At 50.7% G+C, this 26,522-nt stretch overlaps 1 protein-coding gene across 2 annotated transcripts; it reads right to left on the bottom strand.

Moving 5' to 3' along the window:
- Positions 1–1,354: 1,354 nt before the first annotated feature.
- TRIM63 (tripartite motif containing 63) lies at positions 1,355–13,917 on the bottom strand. Of its 2 annotated transcripts, XM_035019431.1 has the most exons (9): positions 13,598–13,917; positions 12,571–12,743; positions 9,374–9,542; positions 8,516–8,611; positions 7,094–7,327; positions 6,302–6,324; positions 5,841–5,965; positions 3,431–3,502; positions 1,355–1,945 (listed from the first exon to the last, which is right to left on the bottom strand). In XM_035019431.1, the coding sequence occupies exons 1-9, from the start codon at positions 13,754–13,756 to the stop codon at positions 1,935–1,937; spliced, it is 1,062 nt and encodes a 353-aa protein (XP_034875322.1). In that variant the 5' UTR covers positions 13,757–13,917; the 3' UTR covers positions 1,355–1,934. The 2 variants fall into 2 exon arrangements, with proteins under 2 accessions (XP_034875322.1, XP_034875321.1); XM_035019430.1 differs by lacking the exon at positions 1,355–1,945 and having other exon boundaries at positions 3,236–3,502.
- Positions 13,918–26,522: the final 12,605 nt, after the last annotated feature.

The raw sequence follows: 26,522 nt of genomic DNA, 5'->3' as shown, positions 1-26,522 counted from the left end.
TGCTCTGCAGGAAGCCTGCTGCTTCCTCTTCTACTCCCCCTGCTTGTGTTCCCTCTCTCGCTGTGTCTCTCTCTGTCAAATAAATAAATAGAATCTTTAAAAAAAAAAAAAAGAAAGAAAATTCAAAGTTAGGGACTGAGGTAGCCTTGGAAAAACTCCCAAAAGTGAAAATGGGCAGAGGCGTGATGGGTTGAAAACACTTTCATAAAGGGAGCTCCATAGGACACTAGTTCTGGACCATGTCTCATGAACGAGTAAGCTGGGAAATGCTGGGTTAAATACTCAATCCAGCAGGAAATATCAAGAGGCAGCATTTCAAACACCATGAACTAGATGTTCCGATCATTGTCTAAGGTTAAACAGGTTTCTTTATGGCAGGACTGCTCAGAGCCCTTACCTTGCTGAATGTCAGAAATGTGGGGCAGACTGCGATGTTCCTCAAATGTGTAAGTTGCAGTGTCTCAGACCCAGTAATGTGCCTCCTCGGGTCCGCTCAGCCTCACCTCTCTGCTGGCCCCTTGGCTCCTTGTTCACGGAGACCCTGGATGCTACTTCGGCCTTGGTCGTGGCCTCATCCATCCCCTAGCTCTGGCGGCTGGCTTGGCGTTCCCTGCATTAAGTCTGGGCTCCCACCGAGCCACTGTTGGGCCCCCTTTGGTGGTAGCAGCAAAAGCTCCAGCACCCACGTCCAACCTAACTGGGCCCCGGAGCTCTGCTCCCTCCACCGCCTGCAGTCAGGTGGGCCTTCGAGCCTCCCCCCTCCCCCCTGCAGCTGCCCCAAGGGGTCAGGTGGTGCCACCTGGCAGGTGCAAGGGAATTAACACTGTGGGAGGCCGACTTCGATCCTGAGCGAAATTCCCTCCCCCCTTCCCTCTGATGCACTGCTTTGAGCAGTGCTGTGTTCTTTATGACCCGCTAGAAACATCTCACGTGACTCAGCGAGCCGCGGGGCGGGGGAGGCTCTTGGTGAAGCTGCGGCCAGCTCAGTAATGCCCCGCATCGCACGTGCTTCACTCCTTTCCTATCCCGCTGCCACTTCCCTTCACTCTGGCTGCCCTGGGGTCGCACCGAGGCTTCAGCATTGAGGCTTTGCTTCAGTCTCGGTGTTCTGGAGAACCAGAGAACAAGGCATTGAACCAGCTTCTTGGGGACCCCCTCTCAGGGCCAGTTTTCCATGGCGATCCCATTGGGAAATGCTAGTTTAAAGAAGTTCTTCTTTGAGGGGATGGAAATAGACGAGCCTGCAGCACACATCCGGTCAGACCCTCTGTCCTGGCCTCCCTCGGTCGTGTCCCCCCCTTCCCCATGCTGGGCTCTTCTCTCCAGAACAACAGGCTGAATGAAACCCCAGCTCTTTTGGTAATAACAGAAAGAGAGCGTTGTGCATTTATTGAAACAACATGTAACACAAACTCAGTTGCCATCCACTATGTCAGGGATGGGCATTGACACAGTACAGTACTTTCTAGGCCTGTCAGTGCTACCCAGCTCTCCCTCCCGGGAAAGGAAGAGGGCAGCTTTGTCAGCCTGGCTTCCCTCCCCTCTTTCTAACACCAGCCGGTCACCCAATGACCAGGCATTATCATACAAAAGTTCCTTTACAAAAAGCACCAATTGGCATACATATACAAGTATATACAAAAAAAATCACATTTAAAAAATGTACAAAATATTCCATTTTGCACCAACGTAGAAAAGTGTCCTGTGTGGTTGTTTCAAGCATGTTTTCAATTCTGGTTCAGTGGCTGCTGGACACAGCAGTGGGGGTCCTACTACTAGTCCCTGCTCTCCGAGCAGAGAGAAGACACGCCTTCCCATTGCCCCTCCTGGGGCCCCGACCCCTCCCACCCTGGGCCTGTCATCACGGCAGCTGGGCCCATCCCCACCCTCCCCAGGCTCTCTGCATTCAGAAGGTCTCTCCCTCATCCAGCTCCTTACTGTCGTCCTGCAAGAAAAAGACAAAGAAACACAAGGTGAGACAGGGCCCGGGGGGAGGGCGGGAGTGGAATCCAGGGCTTACCAAGCCCCAGTGACAAAATTATCAGACTCCAGTTCCTGCCTGGCCTCTAGAATTTAGTTGTCACAACACCATGGATTGCACATCCAAAACAAAACTCTGAAAGAGTATCCTGTATTTTTCAACTGGATTGGAATTTAGTTCCAATAGTAACTTGGCTTGAAAAATGATATTAGCAAACGTGCTAATTAGCAAACACGTCTTTTCTATGAGCTGCTGTGTTAAATGATGATCTCATTTACTCTTCCCCAGAATCCTTTGAGGTCAGTAATATCGTGCCCCATGAACAGATGAGCAGCCCCAGACTCAGAAAAGTTGTGAACAGCCCAAGATTATACCATTCGTCTGTGGGAAAGCTGCGATTCAGAACCCAGGCTTTTAACCTGGGTTAAAACTCTGCAGCTCAGAGTTTTCTAAATGACTTGCCCAAGGGCACGTGGATGATCAGATGCCCCCAGGGGCCCGCGGAGGCCGGGACTGAGTAAAGCCAGCAGGCTGTCAGCGGTGGGCGGAGCAAAGTGGCAGAGCGGGGCGGCCCCTGCCTGGCGCCAGCTCTCTGGGATTAGGGAGGGGTGCAAGCATTGTTAGTTCTTCCCAAATTTTCACAAGAAGGTGGAAATCCAGATTCTTAGTTGAAGTTTCCTTTAAAAAAAAAAAAACAGGGGCGCCGGGTGGTGCAGCCGGTTAAGCCTCCAACTCTTGATCTTGGCTCAGGTCGTGATCTCAGGGTTGTGAGACGGGGCCTGGAGCCTGCTTGGGATTCTCTCTCTCTTTTCCTCCCTTAAAAAACCAAAAAACCTGCCCCCCCCCCCATCTCCTAATTTTTAAAATGTTGGCAGCTAATTTCAAAAATTTTAAACGTTGGGCGCCTGGGTGGCTCAGTTGGTTAAGCGACTGCCTTCGGCTCAGGTCATGATCCTGGAGTCCCGGGATCGAGTCCCGCATCGGGCTCCCTGCTCGGCGGGGGGTCTGCTTCGTCCTCTGACCCTATCCCCTCTCATGTGTTCTCTCTCTCTCATTCTCTCTCTCTCAAGTAAATAAATAAAATCTTTAAAAAAAAAAAATTGTAAACGTTGTGTTGGCCAAACAAAAGTTCTCAGTGGGCCAAGCCTGGCTCCTAAGTCCCTTGTCTTTTATGTCTGTTATACTGTATTTTGCTTGCCACTCAGGAAGGTCATTTAGATATAAAATGAGAACTTTTTATTATGAATAGTTTGGGTTTTGTTTTGTTTTCTCTAAGGATAAAGGGAACAGGACTTTACCCTCAAAAGGTATAAAGCACATATTAGGACCATCACCACAGATCGGCATCATCCCCACAGTCCAGCACAGGACTTTGCCCACAGTCAGGATTTCATGTTGTTGAATGACTGAACGAACGAACAAACGAATGAAGGTAGATGAATTTCTTACCTTCTGCCTTTCTCTCTGTGGACTCTTCCTCTTCCTGATCTTCTTCTTCAATGAACTCTTCCTCTTCCTCAACTGTGTGACAAACAACAACTGTGTTAGGATGGGGCCAGTTCCTCAGAGGAGCTACTCCAAGGGGCACCAGGCTGGAGACGGCACTTATCCAAACCCCTTCCCACACCCAGTTGGGACCACATGGCCATGCGGTGACATCTGTGGCCCCGGAGGTGACGAGCTTGCCATACCTAAGCTGCACAGAGGCCCTCTCCCTCCTCCCCCTGGCCTCCTCCTTCCTTCCCACACCCCTCCAAGGGACGGAGGTTCAACACACCCATTTGTTCTAGTAGCAACAGCAGTTCCTATCACTTGACTTGCCAGTGACTAGAGGGGACTTTGGGGGAAGCACACTTGGTGCTTCTGCATGTCCCCCGGTTAGGCAGAGACACATCACGGGGGAGAAAGGACTCCCTGGTTCTCAGGGATCAGAGTCCTTGTCTTGAAGGAATTTGCTCAGCCTTTGAAATCTGCTTGCCTAGCACTCCTTATCCAGTTTTCCTCATTCCACAGCCTACAAAGGGGTGGCTGTGGGGTGGGGGCCGCTCCTGGGGCCATCTCCTTGATAGCTCTCTGAAGCTGAGCCCCAGACAGACGGCGACCTGTGTCCTCACCTTCCCATCCTGGGACATCGCCTTCAAGCTCCACTAACAGGGAACTTGTCTGTTCTCCACCCCCACCCCCAAGCCTACTCCTTAATGCTTTGGGCCCCTGAGGGGGTCACCAGAGAGCCAGGGTATTTGTCAAGAGTGTGTAGGGAAAGGTTGAAAGAGTTCATGCCTCCAAAATGTCAGCCCAATTTCCAGCTACATAGCTGGGACCTGTGCATAACCCAGGGCTTTTTGTTGTTGTTGTTTATTATCACAATTAACTGCTCTTAGCAGCATCTGCTGAGCACTTACTATGTGCCAAGTGTTGTGCCAAGCATCTTTTGTGTGTGTGTCTGCGTGTGTGTGTGTGTGTGCGCGCACCAAATGTTTTACACGCATTGTCTCATGGAATCCTCCCCAGGGTCTTGGGAGCCGGATGGCCCTTGGTGGAGTCCGCGTGGGCAACTTACTAGCTGTGTGGCCTCCAGCAAATTACTGACCCTCTCTTGGCTTTACTTCCGTAACTACAAAATGGAAGCGACGATAGAAACTACCTCATGAAGTTAAATGACAGAATATAACGAGTGGGGTATTTTGGAGCTCTGAGCATAGCTTCAACACCAGATTCTGAAAGCTTGTGGGACACAACACAAGACGTGCCAGTTCGTCTTTCTCAGCTGGTCCTCGGAGCATCTCCTCTCAAAGCAATACAACACTTAGCAAAATTGGATTTGCTCTTTCTCTGTTGCTAAATAGCTACCTTGCAACCATGTGCCCTTGAGCAAATTATTAAATCTTTGCTCTTCATCTGGTTTCCTCATTTCCCCTTATTACTTTTCCCTTATTATTGTTACGGTTGTGTTGTGATAATTATTATAGGTACTCTATGATAGAGTAATTACAAACAGAAATGAGGACATGATACAGGTAAATTAAGGCGCCCGAGTATCAGAGATGGCATCATTCAGAAGCTGAAGCTAAGACCAGCCTGAGGCAATAGCTAGTTGTTGTCTAGTACCTGACTAACTCCTCTGCATCGCTCTCTTACTTGTTGCCAGAGCACCATGATGTGGTCATTATTAATAGGACCACCTCTAATTTTTTTTTTAAAGATTTTATTTATTTATTTGAGAGCGAGAGAATGAGAGACAGAGAGCATGAGAGGGAGGAGGGTCAGAGGGAGAAGCAGACTCCCTGCCGAGCAGGGAGCCCGATGCGGGACTCGATCCCGGGACTCCAGGATCATGACCTGAGCTGAAGGCAGTCGCTTAACCAACTGAGCCACCCAGGCGCCCCAGGACCACCTCTAATTTTTAAAGGTAGAAAATGCAGTGCAGGGGCGCCTGGCTGACTCAGGAAGAGGAGCATGCGACTCTCGATCTCAGAGTCATGAGTTCGAGCCCCATGTCGGGTGTAGAGATTACTTAAAATAAATAAAAATTACAAAAGAAAAAGAAAATGCAGCTCAGAGAGGGAGAGGGGCTCACCAAGGGTCACACAGATAACAAGTGGTAGAGCCAATATTTGAACTCAATCTGCCTGACTCCAGTTGCCATATGCTCTGTTGCCCCGTGCCTCCCTGCAGTGGATCCATACATAATTTACTGAGCAACAATTATGTGCCAGGTACTGTGCGGGCTCTGGGCTCATGCATGAGTTTGGCTGTTTGCTAGTGTACCTGCCTCCAGGTGGGGCTCGGCGGCAGGGAAGCAGACTGCCAGGGCTGAGGCAGGGAAACAGACATATGCCACCACCACCTCCTCCTTTACCTGTCCCAAAGTCGATGGCCCTCAGGGCGTCTGCTATGTGCTCTAAGTCCAAAGTAAAGTAGTCCATGTTTTCAAAGCCCTGTTCTGTCTTCCCCAGCTGGCAACCCTTGGAAGCTTCCACAATGCTGTGGGGGAGAAAGAGAGAAAGAGGGGGACAGGATGAGATTTCTGGGCCTCAGTGAAAGAAGGGGGTGTCTTAGGTCCAATTCACATCAGTGCACGTATGTGTGCCCACACCCATGCCTTGCACCTAGATGCTCCCCTGGAGGGTGGGGTATTGTCTCTCCAGTCACAAGCAGAATGGGGGGGCCAAGAAGGCAGGGGATGCAAAGGCCAGGAAAGCTAGCCTGGGCTAAGACCCTCCCAGCCAACCTAATGCAAAGGGGGAGGCCCACTGGACAGAGATCAGAGGCCCTGGTGGGAGCTGGGGCCTTGGATCATAGTCCTGGAGAGACACTGACCTTTTGATGAGTTGCTTAGCACTCTGTGGGGAGAAAGAGAGAGAGCAAAGGGTTAGCAGTGCAGAAGAAGTGGCCCCAAGAAATCAGCAAAACCAGTGATGGTGCCACAGATGGGCCCTTGGTGCCATTCCCTAGCCTCGTTGGGACTTGCTCCCTGCCGAGTTGAACAGCACTTGGGTCTTTTCCTTCTATTCATGGACTGCACGGGTTTGGGGCATCACTCTAGGACCCTTCCATTGTCATGGCAGGATGCTTGGATTTTCCGGGTATCATTCTAAACACTCTTAAACCCCCAAATCTCCAAGATGAGAATCATACCCTAATCACCTTTTTATACCCAGGGTCTAGCCCAAAGCCTGGTCCACAGTATATGCTTAGGAAATTTTTATTGAGCTGTGAAATCTTATCGTTGATCCTTTTATGTACCCACCCCCCGCTCCCCGCCCCAACAAGCTTTTCTAGGGCAGGGCTGTGTCTCATTCATCTCTGTTGTCTCTGCCTCTGTGGCTGACCTACAGAATGTGCTCAGTGAATAGTCTCTGTGTGGACACTGTATTTTGCACCTTACAATGCCATTTCACAAACATCTCTTATTTGATCCTCACAAAATGAGTTAAGAGGAAAGAAGGGAGGAATCATTGCATGCCCATTTTACAGATGAGGACACTGAGGCATAGAGCTTTAAATGGCTTGCCCAGGGGCACATGGGTGACCAGCGATGGAGCATAACTTGCACTTTAGTCAGAGCCGGTGAGTTGAAGTGACCACCCACAGCCTCCTCATCCTGCTCACCATGAGGAAGATGGCCCCGCCAGGCTCGTCCAGGGACTGGATGGCCGTCTCCACCAGCTTAGTGGACTTGTCCAGTTGTTCCCGGTACTGCAGGATGAGGGCCTCGATGAAGCTGAGCTTCTCCTCCTGCTCTTGCGTGATCCGCTGCAGCATCTCACTCTTCTTCTCGTCCAAAATGGCATACAGTACATCAAACTTCTGGCTCAGCTCTTCCTTCACCTGGTGACTGTTCTCCTGGGGACAGAAATCAGAGTCACACCCAGTGGGGTCCTCCTCCCTATATCCCCGGGTGTGCTAGGAATCACAGGTCTGAAGCTGGAAGCGATCTTACTACACCTCCATTTTACAGAAGACAAGATGAAGGCTTAGCAAAAAGAAAACACTTGCCGGGGTCTCATAGCCACTTAGCAGACCAGTAACGTTTGGAGGCTGGTGTCATGGAGAAAGCTAGCCCCTTCCTCAAAGTTAGAGACTCCAGGGTCAGATGGGATGATCGATTCTGGGCCCTCTGTGTGCTCCCAAGTCACTCTGTCCCTCCCCCCGGCCCCCATTTTAGGATCAAGACTGGATTCAGGAAGCTCTGCCTCAGTTGGTCCTAGCAGGGGTGGAAAAACAGCCCCTCCTCCACTGGCTTCCTTGTTGAGGCCCCTTCTCTCCAACAGAGATGCTACGTCTCAGTTTCCTTACCTATAGAATAGGCATAATAATAGTATCTCATCAGACGGGTGGCATCTCATGAGTAGTAACTATGCATCCCTCCTTCCTTTGAAACCGTCCTTCACACAACTCTTCATCTGCCGGGAGTGTGATGATCCTTTCCCCCCAATCTCATCTCCAGGCCCCACCCCAAGTGCAGATGGAAAATCATGGGTGCTTTTGCAGAGATAGAAAAGTTTCCTTCTGCCTCTACAGTCTTTCTACTCACAGTGTGGTCCCTGGACCGGCAAGCTGGGCAAATCCCGGGAGTTTGTTAGAAAGAAATGCAGAACCTTATGCCTCGCTCCAGACCTACTGAATCAGAACTTGAATTTTAACAGGATCCCAGGGTGATCTGAATGCACTTTAAAGTTTGAAAAGCTTTAGTCTACCACACACTGAAGACAATGCTCTGAAAACTACTAGTGCTGAAAAAATACTGAGAATTATTGCTGGGATGCTCCCTGAGGTCAGGGATCAGGTCTGTCTTGGTCACCACCCCATCCCCAGAGCCTTTGACGGGGCTTGACACACAGCTGTGTTCCAGAAGCATTTGGTGAATGAGTGGATGAATGGATTAGTTGGTCCGCACTCCACCATCCCCGCTTGAACACCCCAGCCTCCAGGCCCCAACCAGTAGCTACAACCCCCAGGTGAGCCTTCACCCCAGAGACCAGGCTGCACTGAGAGGCTTCGGACCCCAGACAGAGCTCTTTTCCCCCTCACCTTGGTCACTCGACAGGAGTCCTCCAGCTGAGTGATGATGGTCTGCACACGGTCATTCCCCGCCACCAACATGGAGATACAGTTACTTAGCTCAGTCTAGATGGCGGCGAGGGGAGGGGGGGAGGGGGGCGGGTCAGGAGAGGAGAAACAGAAATAGTCTCAGGGGCTGTCTTCTCGGGAGTGGCACCCTCCTTCCCCTCTCTGCTAGAAAGAGCCTCTTTCTGAGGTGCTGCTCAGGTCCAGAGCAGAGAACAGCAGAGAGAGACTGCATCCCTGATATTACAAATGAGGCCCAGAAAAGCAGACATGAGCAAAATACAACAGCAACGTACTGTCAGAGGAGGGGTTTGTTTCTAGGAAAGAAGGGATGCAGGAAAGAAATAGAGTTGGAGAGTTCTAGAAGAGAGAGATCAAGAGAAGAGTGGGAGGCAGGGAAAAAGTGTACTGAAAGAGGGGCCACAGCTTACTGCATGGGCAGGATGATGGGACTCCCACAGGCCTGGGGGCCCCGGGGGAAGGTTCTCGGCCACTTTCTGCCTCAGGAGAGGTAATCAGCACAGGAAGAGGTATCTGGGGCCCAAAGCACCCTGGGATTTAGAAGTCGTGGCCTGAGAGGACCCTGGTGGCCTGATCCAGGGGTCTGTTCTCTCCCCTGTGGCCACACCCAGGTGCTCTCAAGTGGCTCTAAGTATAACCCATGAGCTCAGCCACCTCCCCCTGCGGCCTGGGAAGTCCCTCCAGAGGGACTATTCCTGAAAGGCCGGCTCAGCAGAGGGACAGGGATCAAATCCACATCCTGAATCATCTGGCCGTGCCCCACAGGCCCAGGCTGGGGGTAGAGGCGGCACTGGCCAGTACCTTCTGTCCCTGGAAGACGCTCTGCAGCGGGGCCACCTCACAGGCCTGGTGAGCCCCAAACACCTTGCACATGGAGCACGTGGGCATCTCACACGTGAGGCAGTAGATGTTGATTTTCTCGTCTTCGTGCTCCTTGCACATGGGGTGGCTGCCCTTCTGCAGGGGCCGACTGCAGTGGAGAAGAATCGCAAATCAGACCGGGGTGGGGGGCGGTCCAGAGTCCCTGTCTCCTCCCCAGCTCCAGGGTGCCACCCCAGATCTAGGGCCTGAGCCCTCAGTGACTGGCTTCCCCGGTCCTTTTCATTTTCTGGAGACCCAGAAGCAGGAAAGCCAGCGACACCACGGCTGTCCTCATATCCTCGGACTCCAAGGCCAGTGACGGAGTTGGCCTTCGGCCCCACCAGTGCCGAACATGGGAAAGCTTATAGAATCCCAGGGTCGGGACGGGAGACGTTTCTGAGAAGAGGAAACTGCACCCCAGAAAGGTGAATTGACTTGCCCAAGGCCACCCATCAGGTCAGGGCAGGGGGGCAAGAGTGTACTTGCGCTAATTATAGTCCCCGTAGCACTTGGTTACTGCAGGCCGGACTCTGAGCAAAGCGGTTTATACTCATGGCCTCACTGAGTTCTATATTTAATCCACCAGACTGTAACCGCCATCGAAGCAGGGAAACTGGCCGGTTCTTCTCATCCCTGCTGTGTATGTGTGGCAGGGAGGAGGCGGTGATTCGGTGCAGGTGGAGAGAATACATCAGTAAGCACGCCGTGAGAGCGGCCCCAGGCTCCGACAAGGAAGAAATGTGTGGGCCCCAAGTCACACGACCAGAACCCGGGCAGCCCGGGGATGGCTAACAGCTCAGCCTAAGCCTTGACTTAAAGTCCAGAAGGTTTTTTTTTCCTTCCCAAACACACATTCTTAGAATGCTTTTCTCCCTCGGTCGCGTTCTCTACTAAGGGACTCTGGTATGTTATTTGTTTCTCTCGGGGCATCAATTACTTCCTATCTGAGGCTCAGTTTTTGGGGGCTAAGTCCTCCCTCTCCAGCTAGACTATACACTCGTTTAGAGCCAAGCCCATGTCTACATTGCTGCTGCTTTCCCAGCCCCTAACCCAGCAAGCATCTCACAAATGTCAGATGGTGACTGTCCCCATCCATGTCAACGCCTCACCTCTGAACAGCCTTGCACAACTGGTCACCCCCCAGGCATTATTACCTCCCCAGGTTCTTAAATAAGTCCCTTTCCAGACCTATCTTTCTTTCGTCTTTGAGTCCAGGGCCCCCCCTGCTGGCAAGGGGTCTCCCGCTTCCCCCCCCCCCCGTCCGCCCCCTCCCCACCCCCCCTACCCCCCCGGGGAGGGGAGCTCCGGAATGGCAGTAGCTGCAGAGGTGAGGTAAGATCCTGAGGGTCCGGTGCCCGTGCCCACTGCCATCCCCGATGCCCATTCTCCCAAGCCCAGGCATCAACACCTGGGTTCAAATCCAGACTGTTCTGCCACTCACTCATTCTGTGACCTTGGGCAAGTGATTTCACCTCTCTGAGCCTTGGCTTTATCCCAGAGCTACTGGGATGTATGCAGAGCCTAGCACAGAGCAGACCCTCCAAAAAGGGCAGCTCTCCCTGCCACTGGACTATGAGGAAAGGCCCCGAAAGGTTCAGACATAACATGCTCTTCATAGGTCGACACTTCAGGGCAGGGGGCTGCCATACTTAGGGGCCATATTGATTTTATGATTATGAGAATGATCAGGGGCGCCTGGGTGGCTCAGTCGTTGGGCGTCCGCCTTCGGCTCAGGTCAGGATCCCAGGGTCCTGGGATCGAGCCCCGCATTGGGCTCCCTGCTCGGCGGGAAGCCTGCTTCTCCCTCTCCCGCTCCCCCTGCTTGTGTTCCCTCTCTCGCTGTGTCTCTCTCTGTCAAATAAATAAATAAAATCTTAAAAAAAAAAAAGAATGATCAGCACTCTATCTGCACTTTTGTAGTTTGAACTCCAGCAACACAGAGGTAATACCAGTTCGGAACGTTCGCCGTGGAGTAGTTAGACAGGCTCCCTCCCTGCTTCACTGCTTGCTGAGTAGCCCTGGGCAAACCTCTGACCCTCTCTGAGCCTCCATTTCCTCACTGGAAAATGAGGGTAAGAATGCCGAATGGATTACCGTGAGAATTAAACAAGGGTCATGCACAGAAAATGCTTAGTACGGCGCTGAGACACAGGAGGTGCTCCATAAATATCTGACACGTTTAACATTTCCCATCGAAACCCCATTTGAGAATCACAATAACAAACCTTACCATCCTCTTCTGCAGACAGGGAAAATGAAGGCCGAAGACTCACCCAAGTTCCCACCGTGCCTTAGTGACAGTCGGACTCGCCAACGGTTCGCCCGGTGAGGGCTTTTTCTCCCTAAGACTGGTCTGTCCCCTGTGCTTGGGCAGGACACTGCCTGCAGGCAGCACTGGGTGACGGTTTGGGACCAAAGGGCCTGAGGGCAGGAGCCTGGAAGTCTTGTCCAGATTAGTAAAGAGCCCCCTGGTGGCCATGTCTCTCCCCGGGTTGAGGCCCCACTGCACAAACTCCGATCCCACAAATTCTACCCAGGACGGAGCTGCTATTTCACAAACAGGGAGGCTTGGGGCCAGATCTCTGAGGCTGTTCTCGGCCATTTCTCTTCCCCGCTGGGAAAGCTTGGGCAATTGACGTCACCTCTTTGAGCCTCCGCTTCCTCATCCGTGAAATGGGGATGATGAAATTCGTGCCTGGTCCACAGGATTGCTGTGGGTCAGCAGGAGGAAGCTTCCCCAGGGCCCGTGATGACAGCTGTTACCTTCACTATAGAGAGACCGGCTGTGTTCTCTCTGGGCGCTTTTCTCTGCTTGTCGCGGCCACTTAGCTGGCCCCAGTGCGTCCCTCTCCCTGTCACATCTCGCCCTTCCCCTGGTTCCTGTCTCAGTCTCTCCTAAGAGGGCAACCTAATGTGTGGGCTCTTCCCGTTCACTGAGTGACCCCGAGAGCCCGTGTTGGGGGATAGAGATGAGCCTCTGCTCTGCCGGAGGAAGAGAGAGATGGCTCTCTGGACTGGGGAGTGTAGCTCTTGCAGCCAGGCCACTGGATCCCCGGCAGATGGGAAGGAGCCTGGGAGAGCCAGGCCCAGACTGACTGGGGAGGAAGGAGGGGCTCCCGACAGCCCGGCGGACTGACCTGGAGCACTCCTGCTTGTAGATATCAATGATGTTCTCCACCAGCAGATTCCTCTGCAGGCCGTACACTCCGTGACGATCCATGATCACCTCGTGACGGCAGGAGGGGCAGCGGAAACGGCCTCCAGACATGGACACGGAGCCAACCCGGTTGGTCCAGAAGGGATTTGCGGCCTGCAGGTGGCAAGGGCAGAGGTGAGGCCTGGGACAATCTCCAATTGTCCTTCTTCCTGCTTCCCCCAACCATTCATGTCAAACCATTTGACCTGGAGCTCCCCATCCTGAGATGAGAGCCAGCCCACTTATAACGGGGAGCCCCTGAGAAACACCTAAGCAAGTTTGAGAGTCAGCAGACCTAGGTTCAAGTCACGATTATCCTCTGAATGACCTTGTCACCCCAAGCCTCCAACCCATTCACTCAACAGGCATCATTAGACCTAGCTCAGAGGGCTGCTAATTCAAAGATAAAATTGTGAGACAACATTTTGTAAAGTGCTTCTGGGAACCTTGAGTCCTGCCTCCCTGCCAGGACACTCCTCCCATTCCTTTGTTAAAGAGATGGATCCCCTCCAGCCCCATATTAGAGGGAAGATGCCCCTTCTGCCCAGTGTCTCCTGGCCACCCTCCTCCTCCTCAAGCTCTGGGCCCCCTGCCACCAGGGAGCTGGCTCCAGCCCCAGGGGTCTGGTTTCTCTCTCCTCTCCGCCTGCCTCTCTCACTTATCGCCTGAGGCATTTGACTCCTGATTGGAGAGTCGACTGCGGGCTCAGGGCAGCGGTGGGGGAGCTGGGGGGGAGCTGTGGGCAGGGTGGGAACGGGAAACAGGCGTCCTGGAGGAGGAATGGGGCAGCCAGAGCCGCCGCCGCCGCCGAGCCCCCTTCAGCCCAGAGGCCTCTGCTGGGGCTTCGCTCTGGACGGGAGAAAGCCAGCCCTGGTTTAGAAGTCCTGGACTAAGAGAGAATGGCTTTCACCGCAGGAATACTCAGCGGCCACCTGGGGGCCCAGGACCCGGCGCTGCCCGGCACTGACCTGGAAGATGTCATTGGCACACTTCCGGCAGAGGTTGTGCTGACAAGGCAAGATGACCACCGGCTTGGTAAACATCTCCAGGCAGATAGGACAGATCAGCTGCTTCTCCAGGTTCTCCATGGGGTTCCCATCCTGGATCAGGCTTGATTTATAATCCATATTGTCAGGAGGTATGGGGGTTCACCTGGCTGCCTCCTTCACCTGCCTCGCTCTACGTAGACCTGGGGTCTTGCCTTTGTCACGAAATACCCACCCAGCCTCTTTGTCTTCTCCTGGTGCCCGAATTCTGTCTTGGTCTGAGGCCCCTCTGATATTTATAGCTGGGTCCTGGTCACATGAGCCCCAGGAGGGGACCAGCTGAACATTCCGATGCCAAGTGGCTGGCTGGGGCTTGAGTTTCCTCCAGGCCTGAAAGACCGGCCCTCTCAAATCACATGTAGGGATGAGCAATTGCTGTTCTCCCGGGAGGAGGGTCGTAAACAAGAACAGCCTGTTCGTGGGCAGGCGTGGGGGGGAGGACAGGGTACCCGAGTTTCCTCCAGAAACTAGTCTCCCATACCAGGCTGGTAAGCCAGCAAGGGGACCCAAGAGTGGGCCACTAGGATTTGCAGGATTAATAGGCCGTGATCCCTCACTGACCTAAACCCCCTCCTCTAGAGTACCGAGTACCAAGTAGCTCCCAAGAAGGCAGATCAGGGCAACCCCTCTCTCTGAGCCCATCCCTGAGCACAGAATATTGCTAGAGACCTTGAGACCCCACCCCAGCTAGCCCATCCCTCCTGCATCCACTGGCCACTAAGTTCACTCTAACGTTGAAAGGGCTTCCTTGAGACATAGTCCTTGTTTTATAGATTTTGACCCTGAGGTCCAGAGAAGGAAAGGACCTTATTCAAAGTCACTTAGAAAGCCAGTGGCAGAGCCAGGAATCTTTTTCATTCATTGGACATTTCTCTGGGTACTAACCACATGTCAGGCACCAGGGGGACCGGTAAGGGAGGAATCATTTTCCCTGCCCTGAGAAGCTCACAGTCCAGGGAGGGAGGCAGACAGAAATAGCTCTTATGGGGTGCCATGAAGCCCTATCTGGACACTTAAAGGTTTTCCAGATGTTCCCCTCTGCTCTCTGCACAAATTTAAATGTTTCTCTATGTTCTTCTGGACATCTTCTGTGTTGGCAGGTAGAAGTCACTAGAGTAGTTCTGATGGCTATTTTTAAGGTAGAACCTCATGCAAAAGGTTATAGGGTCCAGCCACTGTCAGGTGCTGGGGCAAGAGTGGGAGCAGTGACAGCAGGCCTCAAGGATGAGCCTAAGAGACTGTGGAACATACAAGAGTGTCCAGGGTCTCACGAAAGAAGAGCGGTAGGAGAGGAGGTTAGATCACCTCAGCCTGAAGAAGAGATGATGGTTAAAGCCCTGAGACAAGACCTAGTGAGTAAGGGGTGAGGGGAGGAAATGGGAGCAAGAACTAGTCACAGAAAGAGGAGCAGGCCCAGAGGACAAGAGGTTGGGGGATTTTTTTTTTTTTTAAGATTTTATTTTTAGGTAATCTCTACACCCATTGTGGGGCTCAAACTCACAACCCCGAGATCAAGAGTCGCACGCTCTTCCAACTGAGCCAGCCAGGTGCCCCATGAGGCTGGGGAACTTTAAGGAGAGAGTGGTCCCCACCAAAATGTTAATGGCTAGTTTTTGCTGAGCACTTACCCAGTGCCAGGCACTGTGCTAAGCGCTTCATACGAGTTACTTCATTTTATCACCGCAACAGCCAACAGCGTAAGAACTGTTCTATCCCCATTCCACAGATGAGGAAACTCCAGTACAGAGCATAAAATAACTGACGTGAAGTAACACAGCTTGCAAGAAATGCTCTAGGACATGAACCTAGCCTTGCTTGACTCAGGAGCCCAAGCTCCTTTTTTTTTTTTTAAATAAAGATTTATTTATTTATTTTTAGAGAGAGAGAGAGCCTGTGAGCAGGGCGAGGGGCAGAAGGAGAAGGAGAGAGAGAGGAACAGACTCCCCGCTGAGCACAGAGCCCAGCGAGATGTGGGGCTCCATCCCACAACACCGAGATCATGATCAAGCCGAAATCAAGGGTCTGAAGCTCAACCCACTGAACCACCCCAGTGTCCCCCAAGCTCTTTCTATCTCTACTGAACTGCAGGTCAACACTGCCAGGCCAGCTAAGGGTTGGAAGAGGGGGAGTGTTGAAAAGAGGCCATCCCTTCTTCCTTGCTCACACCCCGGTTTTGTTCAGGTATCAGACAGCACCGTTCTCCAGGCAGGTGGACCTCTCCAAGGCCACACAAGACTGAAGCTTAAACCTATCATGGTAATCCCATTGCCCTTTGCCTAAGTGATATAGGTATGGCCTAGGAGACCAAGGGTTCATGGAAGTGGGCTAAAGATAAAGGATTTCCTCCCTCATAAAAAGTGAAGTGCAAAAGGAAAGCTTCATTCTTGCCTTTGAATGGGGCTGTGAGAGGGTGGGGCAGCTAGCTTGCAGCCGAGGGGGTACAAGTCTCAGGGAGACATCCCCTCCCTGAAAATAGCAAGGAGAGACTGTAGAAAGCACAGGTAGCATCGATGCAGTCACTGTGCTGCCAGTTTCCCTGGACCTGCCCCCCTCCTGACTATTTAAGATCTGAGATAACAAATGTCATCATAGTGTAATTATCTGTTACTTGCAGCAGAGAACACTCTGTATACATTCAAGACTCCACCTCCTATATGCCAATGATGCTCACAGCTCTAATTCCAGTTTACCTCTCTCTCCCTTAAGCCGAAGATCTGTTGGAGATCTCTCCTGGGATGTCCCAACAGCACCTCGAACTCCTCATACCCCCAAACAGAACGCACCATCTTCCCCCAACACCTAGCTCCTCCTTGCATTTTCCTTGCCTCGTGTCTCAGCGAACACCACTACCATTCACCCATTTTGCACAGACCAAAAAGCTGAGAGCTCGCCTTGGGCTCCCCGTTCCCCCCCGCCCATTGCACACCTGGTCAATCTCTGTGTCAAACATGGGTCCATCTTGGCTTCCCACCTGTCATCTTACCATCATCTGTTTGTGAGTCTGATTCTCCCTTTGGACTTTGAGGGTAAAGACTGTCTCTGTTGATTCTGTACCCCCACTACCTGGCACACAGTAAGCACTCAACAAATACTTCTTAAATGAGTGGACTAGTGAATGAGGGAGCAACAGGGTCACTGTCAGGCTTGGGAAAGATTAAGGTACCTGAGCGAATTTGTTTTGGCTGACACATTGGAGAGAAAGTACTGGAAGATTGGAAAGGGGGTGATGGAGTGAACGATTCAGCCTCAAAAAGGAGGACACTGTATGTCTTGAGTTGGGAGGACAGGAAAGAGGAGAGGATGGAGGTGAGAATCGGGTGCTGAGAAGTGGAGAGAAAGGTTGATGACCTCAGTCGAGAGGGAGTTGAGGCCAACTTCTGAGGCTCAGCAGGGGGACAGGGAGCATGAGTGGGCGGACCAGCCGGTGCAGGAGGAAGGGCCCCAGAGAGGGCTGGAAGGGCTGTGCCCTTCACTGGTGTTTCATAACCATAGCTTTCTATTTGCGAGGAGCCATTCACGTGGTTGTGTTGACTTTGTCCAGCCACACTTGGCAGTCCAGGTGCAAAAGCCACGCAAATGGACAGTGGGATCCGCTCCAGCCTGGGCCTCAGCCAGGCCAGCGCTGCTGAAAGTCAAGAGGTGAGGAAGGGGGAATTCCCACGTGGGCCATGCTGGGCATCAAAACATGTCTTGTCACTTAATCCTCCCCACAGCTCTGCGAGGGCGGTATTATGATCTCCGTTTTTCCCAGGGGGAAACAAGATTCAGAGAGTTAATTGGCCTGGCCAAAGTCACACAGCCCAAGCAGCAAAGCAGAGCTGGGGTTCACATCCAAGGTGGCCTGCCTCCTAACCTGGTGCTCCTCACGCTGAAGCATTTATTGAGTGCTTATTGCAGGCCGGGCATCATGCTAAGCCCTTCCCATCCATCCTCTCCTGTTCAGTCCTCAAAATAACTCAGTGAGGCACGGGTCATGATTTTCCCTGTTTTGCAGCTGAGCAAAGAGGCTCAGAGAGGTTAAGTCACTTGGCAAAGTACCCCAGCCAGTGAGTGGCAGAGCCAGGATCAGAACCAGGAAGTTATAAACTAGTATCATTACCAGTTGCTGGAACATACTAGAAAGCTATGGACTGACAGATAAAGAGACAAACAAGGAGTATCAGTGGTGCATCTGATCCCGAGCTTTTGACTACTACATTTTACTGCTTCCCTCTTTGCACTTCTCCTTGCTTATTTATTTATTTTTAAGCTTTAATTTATTTATTTGAGAGAGAGAGAGTGAGTGAATGAGAGAGAGAGAGCATGAGCAGGGGAAGGGGCAGAGGAAGAGAGAGAACCTCCCTCTGAGCAGGGAGCCCAACGTGGGGCTCAATCCCAGGACCCTGGGATCATGACCTGAGCTGAAGGCAGACGCTTAATCGACTGAGCCACCCAGGTGCCCCAATATTTACTGGGTTTTTAAAATTTTTTTAAATTTTTACTCTTTATTAACGAAAATTTCAAACACCCAGAAGTAGAGAGAATAGTATAATGAACTCATGTAACCAAACCGAGCTTCAACTGTTACCAACAGTTCCCCAATCTTACTTCATCTACACCCTCACACACTTCTTTTGTCTGAAATATTTTTTTAAACATTTTACTTATTTATTTGACAGAGAGATACAGAGAACCAGGGAGCACAAGCAGGGGAAATGGCAGAGAGAGAGAGAGAGAGAGAAGCAGACTCCCCTCTGAGCAGGGAGCCCAACGTGGGGCTCAATCCCAGATCATGACCTGAGTTGAAGGCAGACACAACTGACTGAGCCCCCCAGGCGCCCCTTGTCTGAAATAACTTAAAGCAAATCTTAGACATCAAGTAATTTCATCCATAAATACTTCAGTAAGCATTTCTAACTGATAAGGATTTTTTTTTTACATAATCACAATGCCATTATCATATCTAACAAAAATAACAAGAATTTCTTAATATTACCTAGTTTCCAAACCATTTTCAGGGGATGCAGATGACCTCAAATGTCTTTTTACAGTTTGTTTGTCCAAATGAGATCCAAATAAGGTCTTATACATGGCATTTTGGTGAATTTATCTCATTGATCACTTTTAATCTATAGTAATTGCCTTCCCTCCCATTCTTCTGTGCCATTGATTTGTCAGAGAATGATTCGTGGTGTTATGATTCTCATTTAGATGTATCAGGAACTGAAGTTCGGAGAAATCAAGTGACTTGCAGAATATCACCCAGCTGAGAGACAGACCTCATTTGGGACTGCCCCCAAAGTCTGCTACTCACGGGAGGAGCTTAATGCCCAAGGGGGTCCCAGCTGGGTAGGGGCTAGGCAAGGCGGTGGGGGCAATGGGCTGAGCCTGGCGAGGAAAAGGAGAGATGAAAGATAATAATAATTATAGCACTATTATTTTTGATTGATTGCTTGCAAGTGGCTGGGCCTCTACTAAGAGCTTCATGGCACTATTTCATTCAGTCCTCACAACAACCATCAGTAGGTTATACTTATCCCCATTTTACAGATGAGGAAAACTGACACACGGATTGCCATATGGAGTTGCCACAAGTCCCACGGCTAGTGTAGACAGAGCTGAAAGTGGCCGATTTAACTCCACATTCTATCCTGTTTTTGATTGTCACCAGAGAGGGACTTTTTGGAAACCTGAGATTTTGAGGCCTGTTGGTTGGAGAAAACTTTGCCAGAGACTAGCAATGTGATGCCCAGCCAGCCACCCCCACCTTCGGTTTCTTGTTTGCCAGCTGGAGCAACCATTAAGAAATGCTCCCCGAGGGTCCCTCCACGTCCCCAGTGGCTGGGTTCTCAGAGGAGCTCTTCCAGGGATGGATGACTGGCTGACGCAGGCCTGGGGGCAGTGATGCTGGAGTGGAAACCACCCTCCATCTCCCCTTTCATTTCCGCATAGCTTGGGGCTTGCTTAAATGTTTCCTTGGTACATCGTGGATCGGATCCCCTCCACGTGTGTGTTGTTCTCACCCTGGCCCCCATGACCTTCCCAGGAGGGTGGGGCTGCCCTGCCTCTTCCTGTGGATTTCCCCGCGAGGCTCTGTGGTGCCTGAGCACCCTCAGAAGAGGATGGGGGGAGGACAAAGACTGTTTTTCTTACAGCTTGAGATCTCTGTCACATGCTTCAGTGTCATCCTCAACAAAGAATCATCCCAAATCACAGGATCAAACTGATAGGTCCTTCATCCAGAGGCTAAAGACAGAACAGTTGGCAGAAGCAGGTCAATGGGGTCTGGGGTGTGATGCAGTGCCCAGGTGCCAGGGCAAAGCCCACTGGGCCTGGCAGAGTGTTCTGGGCTCTCACCACTCAGGGCCGGGAGCCCCACACACCTCTTCCACTGGCCTCGGGTCCAGACCACCACTGTGGGCAGCTATGAGGTCTCTGGGGTGTGGATGGCCTTTAGAGAAATGGGCTGCCCCAGGGGATAGGGACACCTAGAGGGTCTGCAGGGGGCTCTGCACTGATGATCCCAAAATAAAGTATTGAAAGTGCTTTATACACTGTGAGATGCAATCGTCCCTAATTATAAGGCCCTTGAGAGCAGAGCAACTACAGAGAGGCTGCCCAGGCACCAGTGGATCTGAGTTCAAGTTCAGGCTCCTCTATATATCAGCTCTGTCACCTTGAGTGGATTACATAACAAACTGTGTCTCAGTTTGCTCGACTGTAAAATGAGAGTTGGGTCAAGTAATGATATCTCTAGTGTTTTAACCCCAAGAGTCTAGGATTCTGGGTGATTCTCAGTGCCCCCCACACTCTATGGCTTGCTGAAAATGGATGGCACAGAGGTAGGAGTCCACTCACCAGCATGTGGCACATATTTGGCACATGACAGACACTTGAAAAACATTGTTGCTAATATTTTCACAGTCAGGGGAATAATATGGGCTGGCATTTACCGAACAGTTACTATGAATAACCCCATGGTCTGTGTATTATTTATTGCTGCAGAACAGATTTTCCCAAAACTTAGCAGCTTAAAACAATACTAAATGTTGATTATCTCAAATAGTTTCTGTGGGTCAGGAATTCAAGAGCAGCTAAGCCGGGTGGTTGTGGCTCAGCGCCTGTAAGGAGGTGGTAGTGAGGATGTTGCCTGGGGCTGCAGTGCAGTTTATCTTAAGACTTGCCTGGAGCTAGAGGGTCCACTCCCCAGATGGCTCACATGGTTGGCAAGTTGGTGCGAAGCCTCAGTTCCTTAGCACAGGTACCTCTCCAACGGGTTGCTTGAGCATCCTCCGAGCATGGTGGCTGCCTTCCCCCAGACAGAGAGATCCAAAAGAGCAAACAGTCTTTTATGACCTAGCCCCAGACATCACACACTATCATTTCCACTATATTCTACTGGTCACGTAGACCAACCATGACAGTGTGTGGGAGGGGACCACACAGGGGCATGAATACCAGGAGGCAAGAATTATTGGGAGCCATCTTGGAGGCTGACTATCGCGGTCTGCTGTAAGTGTTCTATAGCTATTCATTTATTTATTAATTCACGAAGTTGATACTATTATCGTTCCCATTTCATAGAAAAGGAAATTGAGTCACGGAGAGATTTAGGTAACTTGCCTGAGGTTATACGTCTAGGAAATGGCTTGGGGCATTGTTGTGGACTTAATGTCAGTGTCTCTCCAAAATTCATATATTGAAGTGCTAACCCCCATTGTGACGGCATTTGGAGATGAGGCCTTTGGGAGGTGAGGATTAGTGCCCTTAGGGACACAAGAGAGCCTGCACCCTATCTCTCTCCTCACACACACGCCCTGAGGAAAGGCCCTGTGAGCACGCAGCAAGCTAACAGCTGTCTACAAGCCAAGGGAAGAGGCCTCAGAATGAAGCCCACCTTGCCCGCACCTCTTTCTAGGACTTCCAGCCTCCAGAACCATGAGAAACAAATTGCTGTTGTGTAAGCCCCCTAGCCTGTGGTATTTTGTTAGGGCAGCGTGAGCAGACTAAGACAGAATTTGAACTCAGAGAGGTGGGCTGCTCAGCCCTTGCTCTCGAACTTTCCCTCCCTCTACTACCTAGTAATAGTAGTTAACATGGGCCCTGACTCTCCCTGCTCCCTGCCTGGTCCCTGGGCTTGTGGAGAGAGTCTCCCCTGACAGTGGGGTCCAGACGGTGCTGGGAAGACTTGCAAGGGGACTGGAGGAAGCCTCAGGGCAAACTCAAGGTCTGGGGCTCAGGGCTGGCCTGGAGGTTTTGGTGCCTGTACCCTGAGAGAGACAGTCCTGGGGGCCAGCTGCCCACCCGACCTGGCCCACTCCCCCCGCTGCCACCAGCTCGAACCTGGGGTTTGCCACACACACCCTCGGGGCCATCCAGACCATAAACAGTAAGCAGGAGGAAAACAAACTATATTTAAACTGGCAGTTGCTCCATAAACAAAGCTAAAAGACAAGTAAGTGACCGTTGGGAACAGTAGAAACACATGGAAACACCAAGTGTCAATGCCCCTAATACACTAAAGTTTTAGAAACAAGCAAAGGACACAAAAAAGCAATTCATGGAAGAATGAGTGTCATTGCCCCTCCCCTAAAACAAAAACAAACAAGAGGCTTATCCTCACTAATTTTTTAAAATCTCATTAAAACCACAATAAAATCTGATTTTAACTCTATCAAATTGGCAAAAAACTCTTAAAGATTAATAATATACAAGTTTGGTGGACATGTAAGGCAATGGACACTGCCACTTCCCTTGACCTTGGGGGCGGGCATACAGTTTTACAAAATCAAAATGTGAAATATGTATACATGTGACTCAGCAGTTATATTCTGAGGCATCTATCTTATCCAAAAACTAGAAAGATAACAACCAAAAGATTTATTTAGCTGTAGCTAGAGACAGAGAGATAGATAATCAGCTATATAAATCCGTTTAAATACAAAGATGTTTTTTGCAATCTGGCTTATAGTAGCAAAACTTTGGAAACAACCCGATGACCATCAATGGAACAAATAAATTTTTGTCCGGTCATATAATGAATACCGCACAGCAGCAACACTGAACAACGATATAGAGGAAACTTAAAGACTGTTGAGCAAAAGAGCACATACAGCCTGATTCTGGCTTTATAAAGTTCCAAAAAGCCCAAATTAATCTAAGCTGTTGCTCAGTCTGGCGGGGGGTTGGGGGGGGTGTTGGTGGCCTAGATGGGGCATAAGCCAGGTTCTGGGCATTCTGGTCAAGGTCTGTTTCTTGATCTGCCTGTGGGTTATTCAAGCACACTCCCTTTGTGAGGGTGCTTTGAACTGTACCTTTGTGGACTGTGCCCTTTTCTGAATGCATATTAAAGGAAAAGTTTGTTTAAAAATAAAACAAAGCAGGGGCACCTGGGTGACTCAGTCGATTAAGTGTCAGGCTCTTGATTTTGGCTCAGGTCATGATCTCAGGGTTGTGGAATCCAGCCCCGCGTTGGGCTCCATGCTGGGCATGGAGCCTGCTTAAGATTCTCTCTCCCTCTCCCTCTGCCCCGCCCCCCCTCTAAAAAACAAAACAAAACAAAACAAAAAAAGCATATCTTATGTATACATATGTAAGCATTCCTCCAGTTTAAAAAATGACATTGGGGGCGCCTGGGTGGCTCAGTCGGTTAAGCGACTGCCTTCAGCTCAGGTCATGGTCCCAGGGTCCTGAGATCGAGCCCCGCATCAGGCTCCCTGCTCGGCGCGAAGCCTGCTTCTCTCTTTCCCACTTCCCCTGCTTGTGTTCCCTCTCACTGTCTCTCTCTCTCTGTCAAATAAATAAATAAAATCTTTAAAAATAAATAAATAAATAAAAATAAAAAATGACATTGAACTTTCCATATTGAATACCCGTATGAAAAGATGTCAGCAATATATTGTTTAGCTACAAGCAGAAAAACAGATGCCATTTATACGTACTCTGATTCTATTCTGTTAACATTATATATATGTTTATGTAAATGAACTTACATATGAGAAATGTTGTACAGGCATAGAAAGTGGCTGGAAAGAAATTCCCCTGTTAAAAAGTCACTGTTGCGGGGCGCCCTGGTGGCTCAGCCATTAAGTGTCTAACTTCGGCTCAGGTCATGATCCCAGGGTCCTGGGATGGAGCCCCACATCGGGCTCCCTGCTCCGCGGGAAGCCTGCTTCTGTCTCTCCCACTCCCCCTGCTTGTGTTCCCTCTCTCGCTGTGTCTCTCTCTGTCACATAAATAAATAAAATCTTTAAAAATAAATAAATAAATAAATAATAAAAATAAATAAATAAAAAGTCACTGTTGCTATGGATTAGGTCTCAAAGAGCTGGGGCTTCTTACTGAGGCCCTCTGAGGAGGCCCAGCAGGAAATCTGAGCTGCAGCTGAGTGAGCTGGGCCCTTACCTCTGTCAGAACTGGGCCCTGGCCAGCAGGGCCAGAAGGGACTTAGGAATAGGGTTTCTGGAAGCACTCTAAGAGGTGGACAACCTGGAACCCCTGGACCAGCCAGATCAAGGCCTGGGAGAGGGCATTTAAGGGCCCCTGCTGGCCAGGGGGAGGACAGGAGAACCAGCCCTGCCCAAGGGGCCCGAGTAGTGGTGGGTGGTTGTGGCTCAGCGCCTGTAAGGAGGTGGTAGTGAGGATGTTGGCTGGGGCTGCAGTGCAGTTTATCTTAAGGTGGGGGAGGGGAAGAAAGGAGGAGACCCCATTTAATCATCACAACCCTATGAAGTATGTATGACTATCTCCATTTCTAGATTAGGATGCCAAGGCTTAGTACCTTGCCGAAGGTCATGCAGGTAGTAAATGGAATAGCCAGGCCTTGAACCCAGATCTGTCTAAAGCTGGAGTTAAAGGCTGTGCACTGGGCTGAGGAGGGAGGGGCCCAAGACAGCCGAGATGAGCAGGCTGCCTTCAGCAAAGACTCAGAACCCTAGCCCACAGGTCTTTGCAGGGGTCACCTATGAGGAATTACAAAAGCAGGTTCTGCCCTGTGGCTGCAGCCACGCCACCCATCTGGGGTCCAGGCTCCACCACTAATTCTGGCCCCAGGGGCCTCTCTGTTAACTCAGGGCCGATACCTCCAGCTCCAGGTGCCAGCAGCCTAGAGGCGGGTCCCACCCAAACAGATCCCACGTGTGAGAGTGTGGTGAGTGCCCCGCGTCTGTGCGCAGCTGCCCCTCCCCCCGCCCCCGGTTGCCCCTTCTGCCCCCTCCTCTGCCCCTACTCTTGGGAAGAAACAAGGTTGGAGCAGTGGGGCAGTGGTGACTGGAGCAGCCTGGGTCCTGGATTCAAGTCCCTGAAGTTTGAGTCCAATGCCACCTGCCTAATTGTCCTAAGCAGCTTAGAACAAGGTAATTTACTGATTGTTGGGGGTAGGGGATGGGAGACAACAGCCAGGGGTTGGGAGCCTACTATGTACCAGTTTTACGCCTTACCACTGTGAGAGGTAAGTATTAGTATCTCCATTTTACAGATAAAGAAACCTGAGGCTCAGAGGGGAAGCAATTTGCCCAAGGTCACCCACAGCTTTGGCTCTGGAACCAAGAGACACCTAGACTTTGAGCCTGGATCTGCTACTTGGTGGTCTTGAGCAAGTTACTTGACCTCTCTGAGCCTCAACTGCCTCATTTATAAATATGATATTAAAGTAATACCCAACTTATAAAATTATTGTAAGGATTTTTAAAAGGTAATGTTAAAAAATTAAAAAATAAAAAGTAATGTTAAAATTCTTAGCATGGTATCTATACAGAGAAGGTCCTCAGTCAACATTATTATGATTAATTCAATTATCTGACCAATGCAAGCTTTCACTCCCCAAGAATATCACTACTCTACGGTTAGGGAAAATTTTTAACCTTCCCAATCAATCCAAGAGGTCTTCCTGAGAGAAGCAGCGGTTTTGTCCCAGTTTACCCCGACACCACAAGTTCGCTGGGTGTGGGTGTGGTTGTGGTGGGGTTGGGGGTGGGGGGGGTATTTGGGAGAAGGTGGAAGAGCTGAGGTAGAGAGAAATACCTCAGTCTGGTGTGTGGGGGTCAGGTCAGGTCTAAATAGGGGCAGGTCACCAGACCTCATTCTCGGAGGATGTCCCAACAGCCTGCTTGGGCACCTTGGATGATAAACAGGTTGTCACCCTCCGAGCCCCAAGTGAACCTGATAAATCCTGGCAGAGCTGAGGGGAAGAGTGGAGGCCCATCTATAAATACTCCATGACTCAGGCTCAGCGTCCTGTTAAAAGAGCCACATGTGTTTATGGCTCTGTTGCTCTGGGGAGGCGTTCCAGCCCAGGGAGGAAGGTCTAGGCCACCCTGAGGTCTTAGACCACCCATTTTGCTCTGCTGGGGCAGATACCGGTCTGCGGCTTAGTGTCCAGTCCATTACAGGATTCGGAAAATCTCTCACCCCTGGGCCGCCTTTTCTTTCTTTTTTCTTTCTTTTCTTTCTTTCTTTCTTTCTTTCTTTCTTTCTTTCTTTCTTTCTTTCTTTCTTTCTTTCTTTCTTTCTTTCTTCTTGCTTTCTTTCTTGCTTTCTTTCTTTCTCTTTCTTTTTCTTCTTTCTTTCTCTCTCTCTTTTTTTAAGATTTATCTCTATTTTAGAGAGAGTGAGAGGGAGGGTGGGAAGGGCAGAGGGAGAAAGAGAATCTCAAGCAGACTCCCCACTAAGCATGGAGCCCAACAACGTGGGGCTTGATCCCACAACCCTGAGATCATGATCTGAGCTGAAACCAAGAGTCAGACACCCAACCAATGAGCCACCCAGGCACCCCCACCTCTGGGCCTTCTGTTATCTGGGAAATGAAACATGTTGATTCTCTCTACTTTAGCCAGATGGGCTATGAGGCAGGATCATCTAGTGGTTGGGC

Source organism: Mirounga leonina, unplaced genomic scaffold (assembly GCF_011800145.1).
Source record: "Mirounga leonina isolate KUSES-001 unplaced genomic scaffold, KU_Mleo_1.0 Mir_173, whole genome shotgun sequence".
NCBI lineage: Eukaryota > Metazoa > Chordata > Mammalia > Carnivora > Phocidae > Mirounga > Mirounga leonina.
This window is presented reverse-complemented; position numbering and strand designations above follow the sequence as displayed.